This window comes from Falco peregrinus, chromosome 4 (assembly GCF_023634155.1).
Source record: "Falco peregrinus isolate bFalPer1 chromosome 4, bFalPer1.pri, whole genome shotgun sequence".
NCBI lineage: Eukaryota > Metazoa > Chordata > Aves > Falconiformes > Falconidae > Falco > Falco peregrinus.
The window spans coordinates 1,291,337-1,317,680 of NC_073724.1; the positions used below are offsets into that span (position 1 = coordinate 1,291,337).

A 26,344-nucleotide genomic window follows, 5' to 3' on the forward strand; every position below is an offset into this window, starting at 1 on the left:
TGAGCCTGGTATGTAGATCCTTTTCCTTTTAAATTGTACTTGCTTTTACCTTAATTTTCATTTAGGTAATTCTTGAATTTTGACTTCTTTTAGTTTTAAAGCAGGACAAACCTTTTATTTGCTACCTCACAGTAGGGAGCACAGAAGAAAATACACAACTGCAGAGGAGCAGCGTGGAACTCTTCACATTGGGGTAAAGCTGTACAGATGCTCAAAAATTTCTGAAAGGAGCAATACCATTGCCAAGTTCACATGCAGACAGTAAAGAAGCCCAGGTATGTCTCCACTGCACTCAGACCTGCTGAAATGATCCCAGCATGGCAGGCAAACTCCTTCTTTCATTAAGCACATTTAGATAACTGATACGGAATTTGAGCCCATATCACCAACCATTGCTGCCACCACTGATGAAATACAGATCCTAAAATTGCCAATATATTTCAAAGCAGAGAACACAGACAGAACAAAGGAAGTCTGGATGTGATTTACTGTGACTAATTTCAGTGACTCTAGAATCAGCAAGTACGTCAGAAAGGACACATGCTTCTATTTTGTTTAACATGAATGTCACTTCTGAAGAAATGACAAAGCAGTGCATTATTATTCATCCTTTTCAAGTATCCCATCCTCCTCATCTTTCCTCCAGTTTGTTATTGTGCATACAGCACTCAAGCAAGTCTATGATGTAAAAGCACTGAGTTTGCTACTGCAGGAATTTTGTGTGCCTCCTTTGCCTTCAGTTGATTCTCAAGATCTGGCTTTTGACACCCCAGGAATTAGACAGAACAACTGTCCTGTTGTCACAAGACATACTTCAATTTTACAAAAACAAAATTCACTATGCAAAGTCCCAACAGTCTGCTGAACACAGCAATCATTGCAAGTCTTTAACTGATGCAATACTTCCACACTTCCCGTTGGGACAAAACTCTAAAATGCCCACTGGGCTGCTCTCTGAACATCTCGATTATGTCCTATGCGTTACTTTTCCTTTGAGGTTTTCTCCCCAGTGGTATTCAGTTTAATCCCTCGGCTCCTTAAAGGGCCAGGCTAGCTGGGCACTTAACCTATGTGCATACATGCACCAGCCTTACGGGAGCAAACTTCCATCCTGCTGTTACACAACTGTCAGTAATGCCGGATTGGGAGTTATTCTGGGAAGTTACACAAGTACAAGCCACCTTTCTGCAAGCTACACTAAAACTGCCCTAGCCTTTGACTAGCTGAAACAAGCTTTTTCCAGCTAGATACACAGTACTGACATCTAGGCAGGATCACGTGAGATGTGTTAAATCACTTAAGTCACAGCTTCAGTTCTACAGCTGTTCATAGCTTTCAGCACAGTTTTGCTTTAATCTAGAAAAGTAGTGTAGTTAAAGTGAGAACAGATATCAAGGCCTTGTCTTTCCTTCCAGATCAGCCCCAAATCAAGAAATCGTTACAGAGAAACGATTGTTTCACAGCAGAAAAAGCTTGGTCAAAGATCACAAAAAGAAAATACTCTTTCAGTTTCTTGTGCTTGGGCTCTGCTCTAGAAAATAACCCAGTGCAAAATTTCCTATGTTCTTACCAGTGGGAAAACAGACTGAGAAACACACCTAGTGCCAGGCCCCCAGACTGAAATGACTGCTTCTGCACATTCATCAGAGAAAGTGGAGCTGGCCAGAGGGCAGGCCAGAGCACCCCACCGAAGCCCTGCTCTGGGGCATCCTCTGGGGCGCCTGTCCTTCCCTGCCAAGAGGGACGCCTCACTCGAACCTCTCATCTAGACACCCAGAGCTGGTGCTTCAGGCTAGCCCCGCCATCCCTTGAGACGTGAAACCAGGACAGCCCCCAGCTCTGACATGGGTGGCAAGCGTGCCAGGTCACATCACGGCACTGGCCCAGCCCCTCCACACACGCAGGCAGCGCTGCCCAGGCCACGGCAGAGCCACGCTGGCATCCCCAGGCACAGGAGGGACGCCGCACTGGGCTTCCCACGCCTTGCCTCAGGGACCACGGGCCACCCTGGCTCGGACACTTACTCTGACCTCTTTTGAACATTTTAAAAAGGTCTTAATTTTATTCCAGTGTGCACTGAGAGGCCCTGTATAGTTTGCAGTAAATGACAATGTTGGTTGCCAGCAGCACTGACATGGCTCACTCACTCCTCTTGATGGAACACAAGTTAGACATCTTCTACCCATGACAGCCAATCATGGCTTTGTTTTCATATGACTATGGCTTACAAGCTTCACATCTTAAACCATGAACGCTCCGAGATGTCCAGAATGCTCTTAGAGTAATTTTGAGGTTTTTAATATTGCCAAAATAATTTCCATTAATTTCTTCCTGATGTTGCATTATCCAGAGCAAATCTAGCTGTTTCTGCCTCACTGCTTCAGCCCTGCACCACACTCTATGCTACAAAACACTATCACACCCAAGCACAAGATAAACAACAACTTTTAGAGGAAAAGATACAGTAAAACCAAACTTTAAACTGACAGTGAAAACAAAAGATCCCATCCTAAAGCTATGAACAATACGAAGTAATACATACTGGGATAGAAGCAGTGTGTTTTTGACAGAGATGCAACGCAGCCCCACAGCAAACCAAGCTGGGTGAAGTTTGCCAGTTATCTGCCTGGAGCGCCTTTAAAGCCTGTCACAAAGCACTTGATACGATGGCTTTTGCACAAGTACAACATTAATCACCCCAACCCACCTTCAGTGCAGTGACTCTAGATTTGTTAGTGCTGGCTCTAATTCCTTTCATATGTCTCTACAATTACTAGATTTCCTAAATGATCACACAGAGGGATACAGTAGGTTTTCAAAGTTCTTCAGAAAGATAAATTTTTTTAGTCTTCAATATTCAAACTGAGATAACTGTATCACTGAATTCACATCTTCTGATAAACAAGATGTGGTTCCATTCATGTAAAGAGCCAGTCTAGAGAATGGCTGATGCTAATGAGAATTAATCAGACCCAAAAAGTTTAAAACGGCAAGATTATTTTTTTTAATGTATTTTCTCTTTGAAGAGAAAAGCATGTAGAAGTTTGGTCGACATTTCATTCTCAGCAGAGAAAGTTCTGAACAGATGTACGCTCCAGCTGAGCTGGAGGCTTCGGGCAGTGTGCCTGCAGAGGGGTGTTCAGCTCAACAGGACAGAGAAACCAGTCTCTTAGGAATTACTTTTTCCCTTATCACCTCATTTTATTAATTTTAGTATATAATGCTGTGGTAATGAAATCATTATGAGGACACCCAATTTGGGAAGTTGGGCTGTTTTGTTGTGGTTTTTTTTTTAAAGTCTGTTAAGTGATTACTCTTCCCAGTAAATGAATTACACATCTTTATCATAGCTTTATGTGGCCTGTAAAGCAGGGAATTCAACCTGCCCATTTTTCAGGTGAGTTCAGTACTAGGTTAGTCAGGTTTGAACTGTCCTAAAAATAATAGCTTAGTTTTAGTAAGTTCTTACTTAAACTTACTTTAGAACTTTAAGTAAGTTCTGAGTAGAAATGGAGTAATAATAATTTGACTTGGTTTTCCTTTCAGTTCAAAAAAAGACATGAAAATAACAGGTTCAGTTCAGGTTTACTTTGGTAAAAAGAAGCCACAGTTCAGACTAATTTTCATTTTTATTGCCTTGTTAAAGTGTGAGGAGCACAAGCAGCCAATTCCCTTCTAACTCTTTCTAGAGCACATCTCTCAAGTGTTTTTTTTAAAAAGCATTTCAAAAACATTCCACTTTTTTGCAATGACGACCAGGATTACCTTAAAGCCTTTGGGAAAGAGTGCTCTGGTTATCCTGCAAGCAACACAAGTAACTATGGACACATCTCTTTCCCAAAATAGATTTCGCCCACTAAACCTCTTCAGGTAAATAGGCTGCGTCTGTGCCCGACAGCCAGCAAGGTGATGACATACTTAAGCACAAGTACAAGCCCCACATTGGCTGAGATATTTCAAGTGTGCCAAGACAGAGGTTCACATGCAAGAATGACAGAATTTCTCCACTACACTTTTCAATATGCCATTTTGCACAAAGGCAAATTTTGTTCATCTTCAGTGCCCAAATCAACTCCAGCAGCAGCAAGAACGGGAGAAAGGACCGATGGGGAGCCTTTAAAAATGGAGAATTACTTACCCACATGACCAATCAGTGCAGGAGCTGGCAAGAAAAAGAGAGAAAAGGTTACAAAATGTCATAACTCAGCTCTGCTGTTATCTCCAGAGAGCAAAACGCAAGGCCAACACAGACACTCACCTGTCCATTGCTTCCTTCGTATAGGACAGTTTCTAGAAAACAAACAAACAAACCCTAAGTATATTTGAGTATTACAAGGTGAAAGGGATTGAAATGCAGTTCATACCACTTTTTTTCCTCCCACGTGCCAAAATAACACCCTTATCTTTGTTCTGTGTTCATTTGCTAAGTCCAGAATCTATTAACAAAGTCCCTGCTGAAAAGAAAATTTATCCTGCGTTTCCAAAATACAACTGAAATTCAACAATAGATGCTGTGAAGAGCACCCGGTTTGTCAGCAGATGCTCTGCTTTTCTGCCTTTCCCCACATTACTCTGCAGGACAATGTTGTATCACCTTAGAGACATTAGCAGTAAGATCCTTGTAAGCAAGCAGCCTTAAGAATTATGTCTGCCACTTGTCTATAGATTTAAAACTATCATTTTGAAAGTATAGTTACAGCTTAAAGTAACATAGTAGGATTAGCCCAATGACTTTCTTTATAGTTATACAAGTGACAGGGACAACATTTTTTGCATTTTTTGGTATATAAAGAGCAAGACAGGGTTACATAGTTCATAATTTCTCATCAAAATTCTCATGGTATTAGTGCCACTGGTTCTACAGAGGCATTGCGCGAGTTTGTGAGGAATCCCAGAAAAACTGGAGGAGATCCTGAGCAGTTTGCAGCATGACAGATGTTGAGAAATAATGCTGTACCCTGCTGCTGTACCAATGTAAACAGAACATAAAATACTTACAGAGGATTATCGTCCAGCCACAACTTCTCTGCCTCTCTCTGGTTTGGGGGAAAAAAGGAATTTTTTTGGTGGTTTGCTGGGCCACCTTTCTTTGCGTAATCAATGTAGATGTATTTTTCAGTAAAAACTCAATCCAAAATGGATCAACTCAAATCTCTACTTTGAAGTTAAACTGCAACAACTCTGAAAATTTCTCTGCAGAACACCCATTTGTATTTAGTGCCCTAGGGACTGCCACTCCAAGCTATCCTATGGTTCATTTTGTGAAGGAGGGGTGACAAGGCAAAAGAGACTTTTTGAGCAGGTTAGCCTTCTCAATCTCTTCACCTGCATTTCTAAGGAAGTATATAAATTCAGTCTTTATTGATTTGGAGCCACATCAAAGACCACCCTTCTCTTCTTTCCAGCACATCTGAGGACAGTGTGATTGCAGGTAGAACAGCAGGCAGCCCGGATATCAGCCTGAGGATGGCATGCCAATATATAAATTTCAGTTAGTTTGCTTTTCAGCCTGTCCTTTGGCCAACCTTTATTATGCAAGTCCATTAAATGGAGTATTTGGAGACACTTTATTACGAAAAACTAAGACACAGTGAGACCAGTTTTAAGTGACAAAGAAGCTAGCAAAACTAGGTGGTCTACAGCAAAAAAATCTAACGCAGGGCCACTAAAACTACTGGACTTCAGGTATGCTTTTTTTTAAGGGGTCATTACACTGCTCTATACAGTGCTTGTACTCAGCTTTGGGGTGCTGGGATCTGCAAGGTACAGAGAGACTGATTCCCCCTCTACAAGCTTTTGGAAAGTTAAATAGTAGCCCACATAGTAAAACATGTTTGTTCATTAGAAAAAGACACCTTCTTCCATATTCAGTCAGTCAGGGCAGTTTGTAGGTGCTATTAAAAACAATGTGGTTATTAGGGTCCCTACACACCTTTTTAATACCAGCAGGTAGTCTGCACCCAGTAGCGTTCCTCACTGGTCCTCCAAAGGCACTGACAGCAGAGGTCAGCACAGTCCTGATGGCTCCATCGAGGGACAGGGCAGAGACCCTCAGCCAAAGCTCTGCTGCAGGGCAGCCCAGAAGCTGCTGGTGCCCAGCCTTCCCAAGCCGGGGTCCCAGGACTTAACCAGTATGTCTTGTTATTTCCCAGTCTGCCATTCAATAAATTGTAAGAACAACTTACAAGAACCAAATCTGAAATGCCAAATTATTATTTTAATGGCCAAGGCCTAGAATAACAAACGTGACGCACCATCTCCACATCTACAGTTTAAAAAAAAGGCAACAAATTACTAAATTATCATCCAATTTTGCAGTAAACTAGAGAAGCCTAATATTGTATGACTGCCATTGAATGACTGCCTCTGTGTAGGGTAGCTGGATTATTTCTTAATTCACCTAGTTCAGGACAGAATATTCTCTCTTCATTGCAAATCACGTTTTGAGAAACAAAATAACTTTACAGGATTACTGTTTAAATGACCTGACTTTTCACCATGCTTTCTCTGACAAAATCTCCAACTGGATTCAACAGCAGCACTGACAAATTATGATAAATATTGTCACCCTGACCTTTGGTTGCTATACAATGCTGTGCAGCTATCGCAAAATCATCAACAAAAATGCATGAACTGTAAATTACAAATGAGTTCATAAAAGAATTATCAGTCATCCATTAAAACTCATATGCCAATGCAAAGCTTGCACAAAGATGACTATCATCTTGCAGCTTTGTGTAACAGATTAAATCTTCGGTTTTACAGTAAATTCAAAAGGGAAGTATGATCTCAAAACCCAGTCTTCAGTCTCTTGCAGTCTGCAGAGAGCTGAAAAGCAGATTCACACATTTTGGATCAGTCCTACAGACTGAAATACCAGACTTGTTTTTTATAGTGTTAAATGTTAGTTTTGTTGCTTTGGGTTTTTTCTACTGAGAATGTAAAAATGAAGCATCCCCCTATTGCTAAGCTGGCATAGTCTGCAAGTTCGTAACATGATTACCTTCCTCTCTCTCAAATGCCTAATTTGCAAGCTTCTTATTTAGTATACAATAGTCTTTGCCAAACCACCTTGACTCTCTGGCTCCGTTCCCTCATTAACAGGATGTAGTCATAAACATACACACCGCACAAGGAAATGCAAGGATTAATTAACATCTCTACCCTTTGAATACTTGAAATGTTCTATAAATAGTTCCACAGCAGCAGCAGCACCACGCCAAAGCTCAAGGAGATGGCTTTTACACAGTGAAGCTACCTCTGGCAGATGCTTTGTATAAAATTCTCTTGAAGCGAGACCTTCATAACAGTATTATACCAATTCTTCTAAAGCTGGGAGATGAATTTTGTGTCAGTTGCTCTAGCACTTCCCCTTCTCAACACATACCACCATTTTAGATAATGCAAAATTATCACGAATGACCAAGAGTCCATAATATTCAATGCAGGCTACCACAAGACCACAAAGCACATGCCAGACAGACCGCAGGGATGAGCTTCAAGGAACTTGCAGAAAATCAGTTTTATAGGATACTCTTGTCTGATCCTAACAGACTATCGTTATGCACAGAAGACAAAACATCTTGGAGATAATTTCAGGTAGGAGAAAAAGGTGGAGGAAATGTCAAGGAAATATTAAATATTCTCGTATTAGTTTAATCCCATCTGCATAGGACTGTACCAAGCACATTTGTTTTAACCTACCTGTACACATCATTGCCAACAGCAATGTCACACCAAGAAACGATTCTCTCCTTGCTTGTCCCGATTCCTCACCGCGGTGTGTGGCAGAACCACACTCCCTGAGGCAAGGCCAAAGCACTGGGGGTAATCCAAGGAAATGGGTGCCAATGTCCCAGACTGAAGCTGGAGGGAAAGGCTGGGATGGAGAGCAGTGCTCTGAGGCACAGCCCTGGCAAAGGAAGTGGAAACATGGTCTACAGTGAGTAAGGACAGAGAGAGCAGGGAAAGCTTAGTGGAACAGAAATTGTTTTAGCCATGTTAAACTTGAAATGAAGGCTAGAGATCCATGGAAAGGTGTCAGAAACAAGCTAAGGGTCCAGTCTGTCTCAGAGGAATTGGTTCCACAGCAGAGGTGAACTCTCAATGTAGAAGTGATTCTTCCATGTGTGTTAGGCAGCGCTATCTAGAAATGAGGTGCAAAATAAGGAAAACAAGCAAGAACTACGGATTTGCCAAGTAAAGGAGCTGATCAGACAAGGATGATGAGGATGAAGCATCCTTTCTGAGCTCTGCCTGGGAAGAGATGAGCACAGGCTTCACAGCTGTTAGTTTCTGTGCTGTGCCAGGTGTCAGCGAGACCGAAAAGGAAGATTTAGGCTGGAACTGGAGGAGAGTGACCAGAGAGAATTAACACAGACAGAGCTTAAGAGATGAAAGGGAGCTGAGACAAGGCTCGGAGAAGCAACTGGAACTAATTAATCTATTTGCATGTATCTGATGAAGGTTTGGGGTTTTTTTCCTCTAAGTTATAGGAGGCTAAAACTTGCAATGCAAAAAGAAAGAGCCAAAGTCAATAGGACAATAGTAAGCATGGGGATAAGAAAGGGGGTGAAGGAAATCCAGCAGAATAGCTCAGAGGAAGGCAACAGAATAAATCGGTGTTGCATCTGTAAAGGGGAATGGGGTGTGTGAAAGGTCAGATGAGATCTGCTTTTTAAAGATTTAGAAGAAACTGGAGATGTTCTATGCAAAGAAAAAAATGTTAAGGTATCTAAGTCAGCAATCAAAAAGATGCTGGAACATTTGATTAAACAGAGAAAGACAATGTTTAGCAAGGAAGACCTTTGAACAGGAAGAAGTGACACAGCAGAAAAGGTCTTTCTGCCTCAGGAACCTTAGGAAGACAATCATCTACTTCACGAAGTGGTCAGAAACGACAGCACTAGGAGTAAGTGGTTACAAATTACTTGCATCATTGGGGTGCTACATCTCACCTTTGAATGCAGCTCAGAGTTCAGACAAAGTCACATACTTCACATTGCTACGTGCACATTTCAGCATGCCAAGGAGGTGTTTCATTATGCTACCCATTAAGGCATATCTTTGCCTTCTGCCCCTTTTATCCTGGTCTGTCACTGAGTAGTTAAGGCTGTGCTCCAAACACAATGAAACAGGTAGAGCTACTGATGGGCTGAAAAGTCAATACTGAACAAAGGTACTGCTGAGCCAACACAACTGCAGGTTTTGTACCTTGTCCCAGGAGCTTTTTGAGTTGTCTTTTGGTAGGTGAACATCTCCTGTTCCAGTTTTGGAGATTCCTGGGGAAACTGTCTGCCTTTTGGTTCTCAGACAAAGCGTGCTACAAACTCCTTGCCTTTAACTCCTGGCCCTCAGCCCCATGAAGAGATGCGCAATAGCACAAATATCCCTCTCACCAGCAACCAAAACCCACGTAGACCTGCTTCCTTTGGAAAGCATTCCTGACCTAATACATGTTGTCACACCTCACTTCCCCAGCACTGTTCAGACATGCTTTGTTATACACATTGAGCCTCAGCAGATACAGCTGAGTATTTATTTATATACGAGCCCTCAGGAGGTATAGGTATCTGCTCAATGACTTAAATTACATGAACTGTCTTCGTTTTTCATTTCTCATGACAGATTTTCTCAACATGCCTTGTTGTTGTAGATTCTCATCAGATCTACAAGGAATGACAACTCATTAAAACTTTATTTTCTGAAATTTGATTGAAGTTTGGAGAAATAGAGATTGGGATATATAATCTGCCATAAAGGATGGATTTGCCCTATTACATGCCCACACTGGAAACGTGGGATACAGACAGAATTTTATGATGGGAACATCGCAGCATCACGCTTCAAGCTGCATTTTGCTATGGACTCAGGGAGGAGATTCTACTTGTATTGGAAACATGAAGGTCTACCTACCTCCAGCTTCCATCAGAGTCTCTTCGTAAAACCCAAATTTCCTGAATTCTCCAGGAACTATAAAACGTCAAGTTTCAGGATTTTGACAAATTAAAAAATGACCCCAAATCAACTGCCCAACAGAACAATGACAGTCATGCAAGCCGGTGGGCAGCTTGCTTTAAGCACTCTGATGAACAGAAAGGTCACAACAATTATCTCAGCCTACCACGCCTTAACTGGATATGTGGCAGTTAAACAGATGAGTATGACCATCAATATTTTAGGTTTCCTCCACCCATCAAGGAATATTATCCGACCTATTTCAAAATATCCACTGAACTAATAATTCATATGGACTAGCTCCTGCAGCTCTTCGTGGTGGCAGGTACTACTTCATCACCAGCGTTAAGCAGCAAACACAGCCCTGACTTGTGTGTCACGCACCAGCAGGAAGTTACCTCTTCACTATTACCTACATTCCCCTTGTTTGCTTTCTCTTTTCTCTCTTTCAGAAATAAGGATTCCAAGATTGCTACAACTAACAGCCAAAGGCTGGGGAATCATGGAGTTCAGAGAACCTCTCTTGCCAGCAGGAACCTGGCAGCCACAGAGCAATATCGAATGTATTCTGCATATTGATTGTCACTTTTTCATTCCTCTAGCTGATACACATAGCAGTCTATCTACTTGTTTTGCTGAATGAAATATATTTTTCCTTCTCTTCTAATCACAGTACATTTATGAATTATGTGTATAACAAGACCTGACATCATTTCTTGCTATATGAGCATATATATACTATTAGTTAATGTGAAATCACCTAAGGCTCCATAAAAAAAATGTACACAATCAAGGTATTTGCAAGGTAGTCATAAGGTGAAAGGTACTCACCAGCAGCTTTCAACATAAGCTGAAAGTTTACAGTGTATTCTGCACATCATGCTTTTTGGTGGGGTTTGTTGTTGGTTTTGGTTGGTAGTTTTTTGTTTCTTTTTTAAAGGACCACAGACTAGATAAGGGTGTGCTTTACACATACTTTTTTAAACCTCTTGAAAATATCTTTGTTCTTACTACCACTCCACATTTTTCACACCTTCTGTTCTTTTAGTTTTGTTCCTTCACACTTAAGCATGCAGTGCAGCATCATCTAAAGCAATCTGCACAAAATCCTGCTTTCAGGATGGCAGGTGTCAAAACAGTTTCACCTGTACTCCAGAATGGCTGCATTATTTCAGTTATTTATAAAGTAAAAAATGTGCCCAGCAACTATGTGGGTATCTTACAAAGTATATCATATGCCAGCTGCAAATGCTCCTATGAATAGCACAGATTAAAGCGCTGCTGCCAAACCAGCACAATCTCACAGCCAGAGGTACGAGGCATCTGGGAAAACAACAGTTTCTTTTCCTGGTGTTTCTCCCCTCTTGGATTTTTCAAAAATCATCTAGTGCAAGTGTGAATACTGCCAGTCATAGGGCACAGACAAGGCAAGTTTTGGCAGTATAAGAATTGTAGACACACATGACCCAAAGTGTAGAACTGCTGTGTGAATGGGGTGAATGAGGATAGTCTGCGTAACACAGAGTTATGCTTCCCCCGAAATACAGCTACGCAATAAGGAACATAAGCTGAGTTAATTTATATGAAGGAACGTTTATACAAAGAAATATACTGCAAACAAAAATTACCTTTGGACTAGAATTACCTTCTCCTTTTCTATTTCTGCCAAGATTAGAAAAGATATGGAGGGATAACATAATCCCACACTTTTTAAACCTATTTAATATCCAAATAAATTAGTTAGGTTAGTAATCTTCCTATGTAAAGTACTTTCATTTAACATGATCACAATTTGGAGAAAAAAAATATTTAAATTAATTATTTTATGGTTGGCATAAATCTGTTCATATGCTCCTTCTGAAAATCTGGGAAGTATTTGCTTTAAGAATCAAATGAAAATTGAGTATATGTATTATATATTACTGTATAAATGCGTATATATACACCCATGTACATGCAACTGCACCATGGCAGGCCTCGATTCTCCAAGATGGCATATGGCACACAGCTTGCTTACTGCAGAGCAGCACAAGCCTCGCCTTCCGAGCCACACCTCTTGTACCAGCAAAAGCCATCTGATGGCAAACAAGCAAATTCCAGCTATGTATGCCTTCATCTCCACCAGATTAGTCAAGTCTTTTTGACGGACTGTTAGAGATTGAACAACATTTTTCCTGACAAAAAGAAGTATGATATGAGAGCTGGGATCAGAGCTGGTCCAAGACCCATCTGATATCCAGTAAGAAAGTGTGTCAAAAGCAAGAGTTTTTCTTTATAGAATAAATAGAATTTTTCTTTACGTGAACTAAGCCACGTTGGAGCAGACATTGCAACATCTGTAGGTGTGTAACAGTGATTATCAGGGATTAGAGGAAAGCAATCATTTTGCTGAATTATTATTTATTGAGAGCAAACCCCACAGATTTATTTTGCTTAATTTTCAGATATGATTAACTCCTTTTGAGAGAGAAAGGGAAAATTCATGGCATGCAGCACTACTAAAAACTGAATTTCATGTCCTACCTACTAAAAAGTAATACAGAAAGACACTCTGGAATAAGACTGCCAGAAACTGCCAACATGCACAATACACAAGTGGTGGCAGGTCAATGCTACGGCAGTAATAGCCAATATATACCAAAAGAAAAGCAGAAATGCTTTCATCTGCTGCAGGCTCTAAATTAAACTCTTGAAGTTAATCACAGACAATTCAGAGACACTGGACAGCAGAGGAGGATTAGAAACAAGCGGTATATAGTGAGGTATGCAATGGCCAGACAAAGAACTACTGCCAACCATGTATGCTGCTTTTCCACAGTGCCAGGCAGAAGTGAGTCTTCCTTTTAAGTAACTGAGTGTGGACTCTTCACACATATCACACACACATGCTACAGAGTACTGAGCGCACTGTGAAATGTGGCAGCCCTTTGGTAAGAAGTGCTTAGCACTTTATATATCAAACCTAAGTAATGAAAGAAAAAAAAAAAAGGCAACAGCTAACCACGGACAAATGAATGAACATGCTGTAACGAGAGGAAAAAAAAATCCTACAAGTATGGAAAAGGCTTAGCCATACAACTTGGTCACCTTAGCTGGTGAAAGTGGAAAGAACAAGAGGGTAGGACACAGTGCCTTCGAAAGTGCACTCGGTCCCATCAGCTGAACCCCAGCTCTTACTATCACGTTAGACCAGTGCAAGCAACTAGCAGAATGTTCTTAAAACCAGAGCTGTAACTGCTGCATTTGTTTGGACTTAATGTTCTCAGAGCTGCTTTAAAGAGGTTTCACACACTGACAAGCATTTTGTATGTGAGCACCTACAAGAAAGAGTGAGCCAGTACTAAAGTTAACAATTAAATCGACACTCCGACCATACCCAAAAAAGTAAAGCAGCAGTGGGAAGTTAGATGCATCATCCTTGCTTCCAAGAATCATCCTGATTTCTTTTAATAAGCTCCCACTATAGATCATCGCACTGCCAAAATCTTACATAAAGCAATGATACATTCACTATGCACATAAAAAGTTCACATGAACTTTACTTGTCTCCACCTTTTTGCAAAGTCTTCTAAGGACAACATACCACCAGACATCAGAGGCAAACTTTGGCTAGCATTCCCCTGTGAAGGCTAACATGCAGGCTCAGAAAGAAACACCACCTCTCTCCATTACCCACAATGGGTTTTATATTCACATTCCCTAGTGCACATTCCTAGCATAGGAGTCCATAAAAAAGCAGAAAGGAAAAACATCAGCACATCCATACTAGCAGAGCATCACTGATTCTACGAGATCAAACATTTAAGACTTCTAAGTTTCATAAAACTACTCACCCATTAGCTTGCAAAAATAGAAGACATTGTAATCTTGACGACCCATAAGCCACCATACATTTTAAGATAGCCTTTCAACCAGAGAAATTAGGATATTTACTGTATCTTGGATGTGTACAAAGTTAAGCGCTTAATTTTATAATTCACAAACACCTGAAAAGACATCTTCATCATTTCATTTGATATAGGCTGCTTTAGTTTAGCTTAATGTTCCCTTTATTTGCTTTAAGCTATAATAATCTCGCTTCAACTGAAATAGCAGAAAATTTACCAAGGCATTCAGCAATTTTTTATTTAGTTCTTTTATAGCCATATACTGATTTTAACCTCTGCAACTCCCCCATGGTGACAATATTACCAATTGCCTTCATAGGACACCAAAGCTTTTTATAGCCACACTCTTTTCAGTCAGACTGCAGTGCACAGACATTGCAAACCTACAGCCACACAAAATACCAAACAGGTAATTTTGCCATAATCTTGGTAACATCAGAGACACTGCTCAGAACTTCCAGCTCTGCAGTGCTGTTTGGGCTGAAGGCACCTGCGTGTGCAGGTCAGAGCAGGAAGGCTGCTACATACCGCAGGGAGTGCTGCACCACAGCCTGCCTCATGTCACGCTGCCTTTTCAGACAAGGGATCTAGACATCATTTACTTGTCTAGAACATACCTAACTGAAGATAATGGTCTCTTCACCATCATGGTTTTTCCTTCAATCAGATCAGCTATAACTTTGTTTTTGGAACTCATCTCAGAACTACGGATCCAAGAGCTGGGATACTCATGTCTGTGCGTTTTAAGGGCTCCACAGATTACAACCTGCAATATGCTAAGTTGCACATTGCAGTGGGACATTATGACCTTGCTTCCAAGAAAACACCAATCAGGTGCTGCACCCACCTTCACAATCAGACTTCGGTGCTCCTCAGACTGACTGAAGTTTGTGCCCATTTCAAAGATACTCATCATGCCTTCCTCACACAGGCTCATCCAGGTGTGATACTCTTCACGCTCTGGCAGTCTATCCCAGAATGTCTTGAAGACCTCCCAGACTGTTTCCTGACATACTGAAGGCACAAGAAAGGTCTCGTGTTAGTACAACAGGAGTGCTTCTGTGGCACGGGCGGCCAGGATAGTATTGTCCAAATTTTTTTTTTTTTACTGAAGTAATTACTTCATTAAAAGGGAAAAAAAAGTGCAAGAGCAAGCGCACTTGTCTTCTAACAACCCCAAGAACAACAGTATTTTCAATGAGTGAAACTGTCCTTGATCAGTGGGTCAAATTTTTAGAAAATTTAGAAAACCAAAATAGCATGGCAAACGTCCACACAGAAACTAGAGCTAGAACTTAATTTTTAAGAATTATAGTGGCACTGATCAGCGGTTTAGAGGCTTAATCGGTTAACAATTCCTTCAGACTCACCCATACATGGAATTTAAAATCACTTTCAGAAATTATAATTGCATTAATAATTAGAAAAACAAGGCAGGATGATGACACAACAACATAATATGCTAAGTAGTAAGTTGATCTAACCCTACTGTATGTATGCACTGAGAAAGAGCTGGACATTGCTGAGTGAACAGGCAGTCTGCGAATTACGGGTTAAATTATTTTGTACTACACCAGCTGCTTTAATCTCCCAATCCTGCACATGCTCTTTGCCAATCAGAGCAACTGGTCACCTAATGCTCAAGGACCTCTCCGTGACCCAGGGTAACTGGAAGACTGGAAGATTTATAGGATTTTCCTTGTGTCCTGGAAGAGAATAACGTTACAAGGAGAACAACTCTAAAAATCACTTGCAGCAAATATGCCAGCCTGCAGTAGTAGCAGACAAACCTGCTTTTTGGCCTTAATCGGATTTCATTACTTCTATATACACATAGTTCAGGAGAGGAATGCTTCGCATTCAGGGAAAGTCCTGACATCATAAGCAAGACCCTACAGGAGACTAACCATGAATCTATCTTTGGAAAGTAATTTTCTTCAATCAGCTTAAAAATAAGCTCCAGACTGCCAGACCCAGTACCTTCCTACCATTTGTTCTTGATACTCTTTATGCCGAATTCCAAAATTGATTAAGTGTACTTGTGTAAAATATAAGACAGATCACATACGGAAAGATACTTTCATTCATTCAAGAGATGAACATTTCTCTTCATGTCAAAGGTTTCATAAATAAGGAATTCTAATTTTAATTTATTTCATAAATAAAACCTTAAGGAGCTGTTTCACATCCATTAAACACACTTAAAGCTTAGTGGATTCTGGCATGCTGCATGGCACCATGCAGAAAAAGCTCTTTTCTTCACCCTGAATTGCAGTTTGTCAGAGCAGCTGGGACTGTTTCTCCATTGTGGAACTCTACAGAAACAAAGGCACTGCATGCCACACTCCGGGCAACTTTCCTGCATGGAGGTTAGCCTTGCAGCTCATTCAGTATGTGTGACTAGAGACGAATACCACCCTCAGACTCTGAATTATTAACTGTCAGTAGTATATTACTTCTCTAGCAGCCCTCTAGCTTCCAGGTAGTTAACTTAATCTGTAAGACACAGTAATGAGGTAAGGAGTATTGGAGATGCTTCCAGTCAGTTTTGCTTACACATCTTTATTGATCAGAAATAACCAGCCAAATTTACAAGCATCCATGCATCCCCTGACGCTGCCCCTCAAGTTACACTTGCTCCCACGGCAGCCGAGGAAGCCAGCTCTGAGGTAGTCACTATGTTTCTGTATGACCTCTGCACAGACCTCAGGCAATGAAGCCATAATCCTGCTCTGGGATTTCTGGATCCTGCTGGAGTACTAATAAGCTTTCTGAAGCAGAATGACATCTGTAGTATCCTCTCTACCATCCCACTCGTAAGAGCTGGGCATCCAGAAAAAGACCAAAGTCTAGTTACAAATCCAGAAGCCTACACTAAGGAATATTGCTCTCATTTCTTTTGGCAGCGTGTGTATCCTGCATGCTGGCTGAGGGATCTTTCACTCCAGCTTTGTACAGCAACAGTCCTGCAATGAGATTCCCTGTGGCTGGGGTAAGCCTTCAGCAGGCTACCAGTAAGAGTCAAAGCTATGGCAAGAGCTTGCAAATACATTGCAGTGGCACTGTCTAATCCTACAGTATTCAAATGGTAACAGGCCAAGGACTGGCTTTCCAGTTGCAAGTAAATATTGGCAGTAATAATTGAAGGCAGTTTTCCTTAATGCTCTTCAATAAGCTTAATCTCCTTTTCAAAATAAATGTGATGAGACAGTGTCTTGTCTGAATACAAGCTGCTGCCATACAAACAGTTACCCCAGTCAGCTCCCACAGATTTAAGGATCTGTTGTGTGTCCTTTCATCTGGAATTAGACACCCCACTGAATTCCAGTCCCAAAGGCTTTGTGCCACCTGTTGGCTCCAAGCCCATTAATCAGACCTAAGCTGTCAGAACAGGGTCATATGTTCTGTGGAAGGAGAAAAGGAGGATGCGGATAAGGAGTCGCGTTCCATCCCCTCTAGCCTGTGTCCTATCTAGCCGTTTCCACTGTGGTGAGCAGGAATAAGTTGGACAACATGGTGCAAATTGCTTCTGTATTCAGAAGGAAAACGCTGGCCCATGCCTTCCCTCTGAACAGTCTGGGAGCTTGTTAGCTCTGACATGCAGGGAGGATTTAAAGACTCCAGGCAAAGAGCTATCACAACTGCCATTTAAACACTTCTGCTAGCCTTGCCCAGGGAACTGTGTCCACAGCCACGGTGAGCTGTTTGCCACACACAGTCACCTCACAACCCTGTTGGCACACAGCCCATCTTGTCCTTGTCCTGTTTATTTCAACTGTCCAGTTTGTAAAGCAGGAGATTGCTTTGCAGGATAACAAATCCAGGTTGTAAGGGCTCCACCCAACAGCCATCCCCAGACACGCTTATGTACATGGTGTTGACATAGCCTGGCTAAGAAAAGGAACAATTTTGTTTCGCTCTTTCTTTCTCATACACTTTTTCAATGTTTTATAGTGAGATGAGAGTTGCCACTCCAAGCACAGAAAAAGAACAGTGCAGTTTTCTTCAGTGTGGTTTGAATCACATTCATGTAAAGAGACAGGCATGATTCTATCTCCCCTCTCTCCTTCAGGTGTATCAAAGAGGGTGACAGTTCTTATCACAGCTTCCTCGATGTGGCCACCCAGGGAAATGAGACACCACCCTCACAGTGCATTCAAGTTGCCTAATAAATGTGATTAACTGTAAAAAAGGTGGAGCCTTCTCTCTGGCAGGCTGTCTGCTGGCAAGGGAGGCTTTTCAAAGTTTCTTACCAACAAATTCTTAACAACTTCCATATAAGAAAACCCTGATTTTCGTAACTAGATTATAAGCATTCTGAGACTCTGCAGACAAAACTTGGAGACATAAAAATGTAAACAAAGTTAAACAGGGCTTGACTGGAAACTTAATAAATAACTATTTTTTACTGGATAAAAATAACTCACTATCTTTCCTTTCTGACCTTTCAGCAACTTGCCAGTATTTTTGCCACATATACCATCTACATATACTGACAATAAACGAAGCAACTATTGACCAATATTTAAAATAGCAACTCCTTGAAACAAAAATAGAAAATATGAGAGCTGGGGGGGGGGAAGACACAGGACACGGGACCAAACAGGTTTACCAGTAATGTTTTTGACTACAAACGCAACTTTGATTTTTAAATATACAATGTTTAAAAGCAGATAGGGAATGGGGAAAAATTGCAGCATCAGAGCTCACAATGAGTTGAGAGGAGCACAACAGTCCAGAGTTACGACTGAAGCTGCTTGCTTAATACAATATGCTGCGTTAACATATTCCAAAACTATTAAGTAAAATCTGCTGTACAGGCTTTGTGCTATGATCTTTCCAGGAAACAGGTTTCTAAGACTAGCTGCAAAACCCTTAAACACCAGCCAGCCATGCAGCCAGCCCTGCCAGGATGAGGAAGAACTGAGCAGACCCAACAGTGCTGCCACATGCCACCCACACGATCAGTCCTCGGGCATGTGAGAAGAGCCTGTCTTCATGGCTAGATGTCGTGCCAAACTTTCACTAGCCTGCTACAGGGATAGCCACAGGCACAGATATACAGGACAGCATTAGCAGCACCAGGCCCTGGAGGAGACAGGATTTGCGATGACGCCTCTAATCCCTGGCAAACAATACTGATTAAAAGCATCATAAAATCGAGATCAATCTTTTAAGGCAGTGAGCTAAGAGCCTTGAAGCTACATGTGAGCAGGAAGGTAAGCTCCTCTAGGAAACGACTGTCTTCATTCCATGGCTGCGGGCGGTAATAACTAACTTGTATTTTAGTGTTAACTGATCTCTCACCGACTTTGCCATTTTCCTCTGAAGAATTCAAATGTTAAAAAAACAAAGGGCTATGAGACAGAGAGGAGGGGCTCCCTGCTACAGAGATGCGATTGTTACAGCTGTCTACAGGAAAGGCAGCGAGTATACAGGAGACATGTAACCAGCAAATGCAATAATCCAAAATTCAAACCAATGCAAACCAGACTGCTCGTTCTGCAGTTTTTCTCCAAAGTACCTTTTGCATGCATATACTCCATCCTGAAATGCCTCAGAAATTAGAAGTCAATTAGCTTATCACTGAGATAATCACCTTCCAGGCGAGAGACCAGGCAGGAAAAATTGAAAGATCAGCATGTTTGGCCTATGCCCTTGTGCAAACTTCCACTTGAGCAAAGTGTCACAGGCACTTGAAGTAGCAAGGTCTTGACTTTTAAAGGCTGTAACAGCTTTTAAAGGCTGCCTCAGAAAGCTGGACACATAGTAAGACTATGTGAATCACAGCATATCTACTCTGGAATCCGAAAAGCCCTTAGGAGCTTATATGCTTCAAATGCAGTGTTTACACTCAAGTAATACATACAAATAATAAAGAATATCCTGAAAAGCCTCAGACAAATTGTTTCAGCCGAAGAAATTCCACACAGGTAGGCACAAGCTTTTTTCAGTCCTATAAATCTGCAGGAAAGTGTGTGGGGAAAAAAAAATATATTGGAAGCTTCCTTTCCTGAAAACGTCATCACTATTTTCAAAACCTCCAGCGAAGATCTCTCATCTCTCTCAGATGAGATGGTATGTCTGTCTCCTCTGATATTCTCCTGTATAGCTACTTCTCATGCACCTGGGCAGGATACAACATCTCTGTAGCTCCAGCTTTACCATTCAGGATGCGTTTATCTCTCAAATGAGAGACAATTAGCCTATTACACTCAGTCTGTGCTCAGGGATTTCTGAGGTTAACAGAAGGGGCACCACATGACAGCACTGGGCACCTAGTAGGGGGTAGGATGGCTTTCTGGCCATTTGTGTAAGTGGGCAGTGCTGGGGTTTAATCCCAGTTAAATCCCATCAGTGCTTCTTAAGAGTTGAATTGTGCACAGTGGCTAGGAGCACTGCATCAGGCTGAAATATTCTATTATGAGGCAATATAAGGCGAACTCTTCTCTTAATTTCTGCACAACTGAATGGCTTAATCACAGTGGGTTTTGACAAGGACCACAGTGACAGGGAGACTCACAGACGCCTCCTGAGAGATCTTTCCTGCAAAGACTTCATTAGCACTCACTAAACAAACTAATATACACACACATTTCACCTGTTGGTGAAACACTGCTGCATTTAAAATTTGCTATGTTATAGGCCAAACAATACACACACCAAACCAGGATTTTAAATTAAAATAGTTGAATGTGAATTAGCTAATCCACATGACACTGTTTCTTTTCTTTGAACACTAACATACTAAACTTTTCCCACCTGTAGTATTTCAGTAACTAGAGAGGAGTGTCATTTATGGGAAAAGTCAAGCTTTTTAGAAGCATATGCTGACATCTAAAAATCGAAACACAGAGGAAGACAGAACTTGACCTTCTACAAATACAGCTCAGAAATGTATTGGCTGAGTACAAGTTATGCTTAACGTGTGCCAGGGATGAGGGAGAAACAAGAAGGAAAGGCTCACTCAGCTGGACACTTTATTTATTGTATGCTTGTTTAGCCAGGTATTTTTTTTATGACTTTTGACTGTTTGTTTCATCATTATTCAGCAAGATTTGAATAATTCATAATATTTATGATTTCAGTATCAAATTGAAACGTCACTCTTAACTCTGTTCATGTACAGAATATAACATCATTATTTCTAACACTTCAGTAAATAGATCTGAAGTATCTAAGAAAGGGGGAAATGAGATCTCTCAGTGCTGTACACCCAAAATTACCAGTTCTAGGTATTACAATCATGCACAAAACTTCATTCCTGAGAAGTAACTTTTATTCTTTCTAAAGTTCCAAAATGTCCTTGTCTCTCATCAGCTATGACATATTAATTAAAATACGGTCTACTTCCTTCTTTGGTCAGTATCTTTGAGCACTAATATTTAGATTTTCAGCTTTATCTGAAGCTCTGGCTGACAAAAAGTTCTGGCAGAGAGACTATCTGATCTACTCGTGTGAAAAGAAGATGTATTTACGAGCATACACTTAATTTTTTAAGACAGTAGATCACAGGAGGAAAAAATGCAAACAATTTAGGAAAGGTAGCCACCATAGTATTTACACCTCAGAGGTTGCAAAGAGGAGCAGTATTAACCCTGAGCCATGGTGTCAAAATCCAGCAGCCTTTGTTTTACCTAATTAACAGGCATAGCACACAGAAACGGTGCAAGCCATGCTACCTTGCAATCCTTACCTTGTTTCTGTTTTACTGGCTAATTCATCTTTCAAGGCTACTACAGTCCTCAGCCACCTACCAGCAATTTACACGAAAGGAAACAGAGATTCACTGAATTGTCTACATAAGGTGACTGGTCACAACACATTTTGGCCTGAGTGGGTGTGGCTGTTCTTCATATAATAATTTTTATTTAACAGAGACTTGGGCTACCAGCTCCCTGTCAGCAGTAAAGAATATTATTCATAATCAACATTACCATAAACAACAGCACACTCACTGTCTGAAATCCCACTGCTAGATTTCTACAAAATATGTTTTGTGGAATCTCCAGCTGCCCATTGGATGCACTGTCCTCATTACAACAGTCCAGCTATGAACCACCACTACATTCACACGACTGTTCCAGCAGCAACTATAACATTACTAACATTTAAAAAGACATGTGTTCAAAACACTAAGACCCAAAACCCACAGTACCACTCTGTGAGCATCTATGACTGATTTCCATCTCTATATTCTAACAAACTAAATACCAAGCCAGCCAACAGCAGCAGCCTCCATATACAGCTACGAGAGATGCAGAGGCTGTATCATACTGGGGAGTACAGAGACAATCATAACCCCAGATTCATCTCAAAAGAGACTGAAAATAGTATCTTCTGCTAATGCAAAACTCTGTTCTGCAATGAGATTGACTGGAGGAATAAATCAGCACTTCAGAAATCAGTCTTCTAAGCTGCAAGTGTAGAGAAACAAGTACAAGAACACCCCTATATTCTTGGCTGGTGCTTCTGACTGTGACAACAATAATGACTACCAGTGAACAATCATACCATTACTTAGACTTTCATATGCTGAAGGGTGCTACTGCTGTTTTAGAAAAGAATTATTTTCTCCCCAGATTCCTGTATTTTGCTGCCCTTTGATTTTTTATGTTTTATTACGTATTTATCATATCTATCTTGTATGTTTTTAAGGCTAAAAATATCCAGATGTAGTCTAAAAAAAACCAAAACTATACACTTTTAAGCCTACAGCTATATGACGTAAGCATTTAAAGCCTATGACAGGAAATGTTTGTCTGTGACTAACTGACTAACAGCGGCTTTAGCAAGCTAGCAAAAGTAAATAAAGCTAGGAGCTACAGATAGATAATTATATACCCACCTGTTTCCTTCTATGGTAGATATAGATAGAACAATCAATCTGGATAATCAGCACATGCAAACTTTGTTTTTCTAACAAGCTCTTATATTAAAACAGCAATCAAGTTTTCTTTCCATGGTAGTGCCACTGTTTCTTGCTGATAGTAAAGTAAAACTAAGGAAAGAATAGATTGTATTGAAATCAAAAGATCAAGTATGGGATAGTAAAGTCACTCCTTACTTCAACAGATACAAAATAAAAAGAAGATTCTAAAAACGCAGACCGAGATTGAAAAATCAGCAGATTCTGTGTACCTTCACATTTATTCCCTTGTGGGGTCAGTTATTTTTCTAGGCACTGATAACAGCTGGTCTCTGAGTGTTCATCAGCAACCATACTCTTTCCTAGGACTATTTTTTTCACAGTTCCGAGACAAAAAAGTCCATCTCACTATTCTAACACCGTAGTGACTCATCTAGCCAGTAAAGACATGGTTTCAAGAAAAAGCAGGTATATAATTCAGTAACACTCAAGGAACAGCTTTACTGAGAATGAAAGTTAAGAACGTGTGGTGGGTTGACCCTGGCTGGACGGCAGGTGCCCACGCAAGCTGCTCCATCACCACCCTGCTCAGTGGGATGGGGAGAGAGAAGGTAACAAAAGGCTGGGGATGGAGATAAGGGCAGGGAGGGCTGCGAGGGGGATATCTGCTCCCCTGGGGGCCTCCCGGGCTGGGGGCACAGCCTGCCTGGCCAGGGGCTCCCATGGGCTGCCGGGGGGTCTCTGCTCCGCACCTGGAGCTGCTCTGGTCCCCCCCCCCCCGCCCTGCCTGGTGCCCGCGGGGCTGGGGCTCTCACACGGCCTCACTCCGCTCCCTGGCTGCAGTTGCTGTTGCACAGGGTTTTTCCCTTTCTCAAATATTTAAAGGCGAGTGTTGGGTCTGTCTTGGCGCCAGCTGGCATGGGCTCCATCAGACATGGGGGAAGCTTCTAGCAGCTTGGAAGCCCCCCGCTACCAAACCCTTGCCACACAACCCCAATACACAACATGACCCACTCTCAGCTCAGGAGCATTTACTCAGGATGTGATTAAGTAGGTATCACATCATCTCATGGTGCTGTGCAATCCTAACAGAACTAAGATGACAATGCTTGAACTGAGCTTGCTCCGCTTGCTGCAAAAGAAAGTCACCTCTGCTACTTGCAGAGATCTTTTTCAAAGTTTTAAGTTAGAAGTGCTAAGGGTGGTCATGGCATCTCTGCTCAAGAAATCCTTGCAGATTGTGGAAGCCGTAAGTCCAGTAGGGCAGCAGATGGCCTAGGTGGATTTTTGGTTCAACCTAGGATCATTAAGTTCTAAATAAGCTTTTACAACCTAAGTTACAGATTTTCCTTCTCTATTAGCACTCACACTTCTGCTTACTTGGTATTGCCCTTACGTACCCCCCTATCACAGATAACTGAGGGATGGCTGCATTTAAAGCACATCATGTGGATTCATTTTGAGCAACACAAGGAACAGTTGAGCGTCACTGGGTAGACATAAACAGGAAGCTGCCAAAGCCTGTCAGACTGTCTGCGTGACCATCAGCGTTGACATCCCTTCCAAGCTAGGTACAATTCATATTTGAATGAGGCTCTGATCCCACACAATTCCTCTTTCTTCTCCATATACACTCTTTATGTTTACTTTTATGCAGACACTCAGGTTTTTACTCCCAGCTTTGATTGTTTTTCACTGCTGTAAGTGAATAAATCGAGTTACCAGTGGGAGTTTCTTCTGTAAGCAGTCAAGAGTCTCATTAAACATGAGTCTATGATGACCTTTCCTTCTCCTTTAAGTGACAGTAGCTCTTTCCCATTTCACCATTTATGTGCAATCACATTAAGACAATACAAATTGTTTGAATGCTACAATACAGATGCACACGAATACTAGTGCTACACGACCTCAATGCCCCATCCCAATGTTGTCAGCCAGAAGGGTTTAAAATACATCATATTGCTGTAGTATTTCATCACATGAAAGAAGCTGTTACTGGGGATATTTCAGCTTTCCAGGGAGTACTCTGTCACACCAACTTCCACATCAGAAAAGAAAGCCTTCATCTCCATTATGTTACAGCCTGACATGCAGAGACTGGCTTTCCAGGCAGAACACACTACGCTTTGCACAACCAGCCGTAGTCAAAAGTCACAGGGTTGAGACATCAATGTCTCAGCCTTGACTCTTTTCGGAAAGACCCCTCAGTGAATTCTACTAGTACTTGAAGAACACTAAATACAAACAAGCTTTGTCATTTAGCTAACCTGTATGTAACACTTATTTTTCTTAGCGCCCAAATTGTTCTACGAGATAGGGTTAGTAATTATTAAACACTAACTTTGGTTTCAGAAACTGAGATTTTTTTTTTATGATATTTGACTATAACTAGAAGATTATTTTTTTTAGCTCCGAACAGCTCTCATAAGGAAGATTATCATAGAAAACTAAGTTTCTTGGCTAATAATGTACTTCCTGTGGCCTGGTATTTATTATGTTTAAAAGCCTCATCTATTATTTTTTTATAAATAAGTGTTCTTTACCCAATTACTCATGAGATGTACAATCACTTACCTCTGAGCTTGAAATACTTCAGATGGTTGGCAATAGCCTGCTCAACAGATTCATCAGGACAGATCTTAACTCCACTGGGAAACAAAATGGACCGCTTCCTTCGTAATAGCAAACGCTTGTTGAACTGTTCAGCCTCCATGATGCCATTAAGCTTTTTCAACTCGGGAGGCAGAGAAGGGTTTGCCAGCTGCCAGTCACTGAGCTGAGGGGCTGGTGAAACACCTTCAGCCTGTTCTCCTTCTGTAGCTGAGTAACCAGCTGCTGTGAAGTTAAAACCACACATAAATTTCTCAGATGAGATACTGATACAATCATGTATATCTCGATGCCATTGCTCTGGTCTCTGAAGAACATAACTGCTTCTTTCTGTTAACAAGAACCTGTCTGCATGACTATAGTATTATAAACAACCTTAAGCACTTTACAGCAGCCCATCAAATGGTAACACAACCTAAAGGTCTAACCCTTTGAATGCTAATATTTTGGGTTTAACTTCCCTTCTGCAGTTTGGATTAAGTCAATGGTCTATATTTGTGAATAAACATGTATTTAGAAGCTTTCAGGGTGACAAATTAATTAACAACTCCCCTTATTCCATACTTTCTTTCCACAAGAAACACTTATATCCCTTGCAAAAAGAAAGCTGCTTGAACTGACAGCTAGCAAGTACACCTTGCACCACCATGAGATAGGTCTCTACTGGACTGGAGCAGGGAAAAAAAAAACCAAAAGAAAGAAAAGGGAAAAAAAAAGGGGGGGCTCATCAGCTTTAAGTTTTTTTTTAAATATCCTCTTACGTTAGTTATTCCATATCACGCCAGAGAGAACTTTACAGCTGAGGGGAGAATGTGTCTATTTGGTTTTAGTCTGACAGTCTAATTTCTCTGTCCTCTACAGTCAGCAGTCAGCATTAATTAATTCCACCTTCTTCTTCCCACTTTTTTGCCAGAAAACATGCTTGAAGAAGAATCACAATGAATCATTTATTATGAGAAAGAACAGTAATAAGTACATGACATTTTTCATCCCACAGATTATGAGCTTACTCTGCAACTTC

General features: G+C 41.2%; 1 protein-coding gene across 4 annotated transcripts in view; it reads right to left on the reverse strand.

Annotated features, from left to right (window-relative positions):
- IMPG2 (interphotoreceptor matrix proteoglycan 2) overlaps positions 1-26,344 on the reverse strand; it is a 60,418-nt gene that overhangs the window by 29,094 nt on the left and 4,980 nt on the right. For all 4 annotated transcript variants that reach the window (XR_008746762.1, XM_055801392.1, XM_055801391.1 and 1 more), the window contains exons 2-5: positions 25,288-25,548; positions 14,692-14,858; positions 4,259-4,290; positions 4,139-4,162 (exon numbers count right to left, since the gene is read on the reverse strand). Coding sequence is in view for 3 of the 4 variants with exons in the window: in XM_055801392.1 (XP_055657367.1) it covers positions 4,139-4,162; positions 4,259-4,290; positions 14,692-14,858; positions 25,288-25,548 (484 nt within the window). In the remaining variant the exon portion in view is untranslated. The remainder of the gene's footprint in view (positions 1-4,138; positions 4,163-4,258; positions 4,291-14,691; positions 14,859-25,287; positions 25,549-26,344) is intronic.